At 52.5% G+C, this 3361-nt stretch overlaps 1 protein-coding gene across 1 annotated transcript in view; it reads left to right on the forward strand.

The window, feature by feature from the left end:
* The window catches only part of NTN5 (netrin 5), a 24119-nt gene extending 23971 nt beyond the window's left edge, over positions 1-148 (forward strand). The window contains 1 exon segment of the mRNA XM_027776464.1: positions 1-148. This exon segment is cut by the window's left edge and continues 49 nt beyond it. Coding sequence (XP_027632265.1) covers positions 1-142 — 142 coding nt within the window. The 3' untranslated portion in view covers positions 143-148.
* The last annotated feature ends 3213 nt before the right edge of the window (positions 149-3361 follow it).

Here is a 3361-nt window from a genome sequence, read left to right on the forward strand (position 1 = left end):
CCTAGTCCTCGACCGCCACGGCATGGCGCTGCCCTGGAGGCCACGCTGGGCCCGGCCGCTGCGGCGACTGCAGCAGGAAGAGCGCGCGGGGGGCTGCCGCAGCCTGCGGCCTCTGACACCGAGCCCCGGGCCGGGGCACTAGACCAAAACTGCCGCTGCCTCAAACTTTTACCAAGGAACTCAGAAGCCAAGAGGAGCTGGGCTTCAGCCTCGACGGTGCGTCCTCGGAGAGCCAATCAGTCGCCGCGAAGCCCGTGACGTCACTGGGCACGCGCCGACACCGCCTGGACTTCAGGGACGTTTAACAAAAGGCTGCAGACTGCAAGTGGGACTTTTGATTCGGGCAGGCTGTCATTTGACCTGTGCCCTACGCGGTTATTTCCCTCAATAAAGTTTCAAATCTTAGGGAAATGCGTTGCAGACGCCCTATTAATATTGGGAGAGTCTCTAGGAGCAAAGGAAGGTCTTGAATAAACGTGCAGCTGAAATTGCACCCGCAGGGCTTAAAGCAGCCAATCCAAGGAAAGAGTTCCTATGACATCACTGGGTGCTAGTCAGATTCGCGGTGCCCATGATAGGCAAAAGCCAGCGGGAGGGGCGTGTCGGGAAAAGGCGGGAAATTCAAGGACGCAAAGGATGGCCTCTCCAGGTTTGTAGAAAGTTCCAGATCTGGAAACTTTTTGTTCCTAGTGAGTCTCAGGATAGTCTGAGAAAGGAACACGAGGACTCTGAGTGACTATCTGGAGAGAGGTCAGATAGGGTCACTGTCCCACTTACCTTCTCTGAGTGCTCTTTTACAGCGAATGACTCCCATGGTCGTTGAGGCCTTTCGTTAGTCAAGCTAGGCTAGCTCTGTCACTTGACGCCATGAAAGTTTGTCTCTTGCTCATGCACGTGTCCTGTGTAAACTGGCGGGGGCAGCATTCCACACAGTCACTCAAGGACCCAGGATGAAAGACGTTTCGCCTACCATCTTGTTGCATCAACTGCGACCCATGGTATTCTTTTTTCTGCAACCCATGGTATTCTTTCTTTCCTCCTTTCTTTCTTCCTTTCTTTCCTTATTTATTTCTTCCTACCTCGTTTTTTTTTTTTTTTTTGGAAAGAGAGAGTTTTGCTACAGGGCGCATGCATTCACCAGAGAGACAGAAAGCAAGAAATCACCCCCCAGGGGTGATGACCATACCACAGTCCCTTCTCCTCTCTGGATTTTGGGCATGCACACACACACATGCACCTGGTGTGAGTTTTAAGTGCTAGGTCCAGGACTCGAACCACGATCGACTATGTGGGAGTCCAGCGACATAACCATTATGCTGCCTGCTGCTCCCCTTGATCACTGAGAAGGAAAGAGAGAAAGCACTGAGGCAAGTCAGGTGGCACGGTGGTTACGGTGGCTGGATACCACACGCCTGACTGCGCAATTTGAGTCCCAGCCTCCGTAGCTTGAAACACACCGGATGCTTGTGCCTGCATGCCCCAAATCCCGAGAGAATGGAGCAGAAGAGATTGTGGTGTGGCTACCCCCTCTAGGGAGTGATTTCTCACTCTCTCTTTCTCTGTTTCTCTCTTTGTCTCTCTCTGACAAGTGTACGTACACTAGGACCAAAATAAATAAATAAACAAACAAAAATTCCAGGTGTGTTGGTCTTGGCCAGAGTTCTGAACCACCTCTTCCATGAAGCAATTCAGGCTCAGAGAGATGACACCCCAAGTAGCCAGCATCTAAACGTATTTTCTTTTAAAATTACTTGTTTATTATAATTATTGTTGTTTAATTTGTTATAGGGCACCAGAGAGAGACAGAGAGAGGAAAAATGAGAAAGCAAACTGTCAGGTCCTGGACTCGAACCACGATGAGCCATGTGGGAGTCGAGCGCCTCAACCACCATGCCACCTGCTGGCCTCCTAAACTTAATTTTTTAGACTTGCACTACCTGATTCAGTAGCCACGAACCACGTCGCGCTCTTTAAATTTAAATGAATTAAAATGGAGTCAAATTAAAAATTCTGTTTCTAGGTCGCACTAGCCAGAGTTCCAGTGGCTGTGGCTAACTAGCATACTGGACAGCACAGGTATAGAACACTTGTACCATCACAGAACACTCTACTGGGCCACTGCTCTAGAGAGCATATTCATGAAGCACCTGGCCTCTGAGCCAGATTGCCTGGGATCAAGTCCAGCACTTCTATGTCCTGTCCCTTCGTTTTCTCAGCTGTAAAACGGAAGGGGTGGTGATAATAGGAGGTCGTCTACAGGGTGTGTTTTAAGGAGTAACCGGATAAGCATGTGGCTGGTGCAGACTAAGAGCTTTAGGGCCTCCTGGGTTCTCTTGTGGAGAGGGATAGCCACTGGGTGTTTAACTCTAAGGCAGGGCCAGGCAGTGGGGCAGTGGTAACATGACTGGACCATACAGGAAAGGTCCTAGGTTCATGTCTTGGGCCCTCCCTGAATACTCCAGGTGCTCGTGATCTGGGCTACCGAGACTGGGTGGACTGCGGTGTGAGGGCCCTGTTCGGGTGCCTCTCTCTCTCCCCCTCTAGGAAGAAATCAATCAGCTTTATCATTAATGAATTAACTAACTAATAAGGCGAGAACATAGATGGGGAAGATCTTATGAGGCTCCCCCAGGCAGTGGGAGTTGAGGGCAAGGGAGAGGGGGGTGAGGAGTCGGAGAGGCTGTGAGAACCACCCCACCCTGGAGAGCGCTGGCCCTGCCGCCTCCCACCCGGGAGCTGGGAGGTAGGAGATGAAAGTGTGGAGCAGGGCAAACCCCATATGTTCCCTCTGACCCAGACTTTGTTCCCAGTGCCCGAGACAAACAGGCGTGAAATCCACATCTGGGACCCACCTCCGGCCTGGCCAGCCCCGCCCCGCGGAACCCGAGCTGTCTGTGCTGTAACGGGGGCGGCACAGGTGGCTTCCAGAGCACAGAGGAGGCCCCGCCCACCCCAAACCTTGTGGTGGCTTCCTGGAGGAGTGGGCTCCTGAAGCACAAGGAAATTTGAGTAGAAACCCGCCCAGCAGAGAAGGGGGCGAAGGAGCCCAAGTTAGAGGCAAGGATTGCCCAAAGGTCTTGAGCCCTGAGGGTCTGGTGTGCTAAGAAAACAGAAAGGAGACTGGGACTGGATGGGCTAGGGCACGGGGGTCTCAAAGACCAAGCCTAAGTGTGGGCCTCGGTTTTTCCCAGGAGCACTGGGGAGCCAGCCCTGGGAGACCTGTGAGGAGGCAAAGGACAGAGTGAATGCTGGGTAAGACATTGACACTGGGGGCTAGATGGCGGCACAGCAGTAAAATGCAGTGTTCTGTGAGGGAGGTTCCAGGTTCAAATCCAGAAACACCCCGAACACCCTGAACATG

This window comes from Tupaia chinensis, unplaced genomic scaffold, assembly GCF_000334495.1.
Source record: "Tupaia chinensis unplaced genomic scaffold, TupChi_1.0 Scaffold000673_1, whole genome shotgun sequence".
Taxonomy (NCBI): Eukaryota; Metazoa; Chordata; class Mammalia; order Scandentia; family Tupaiidae; genus Tupaia; species Tupaia belangeri.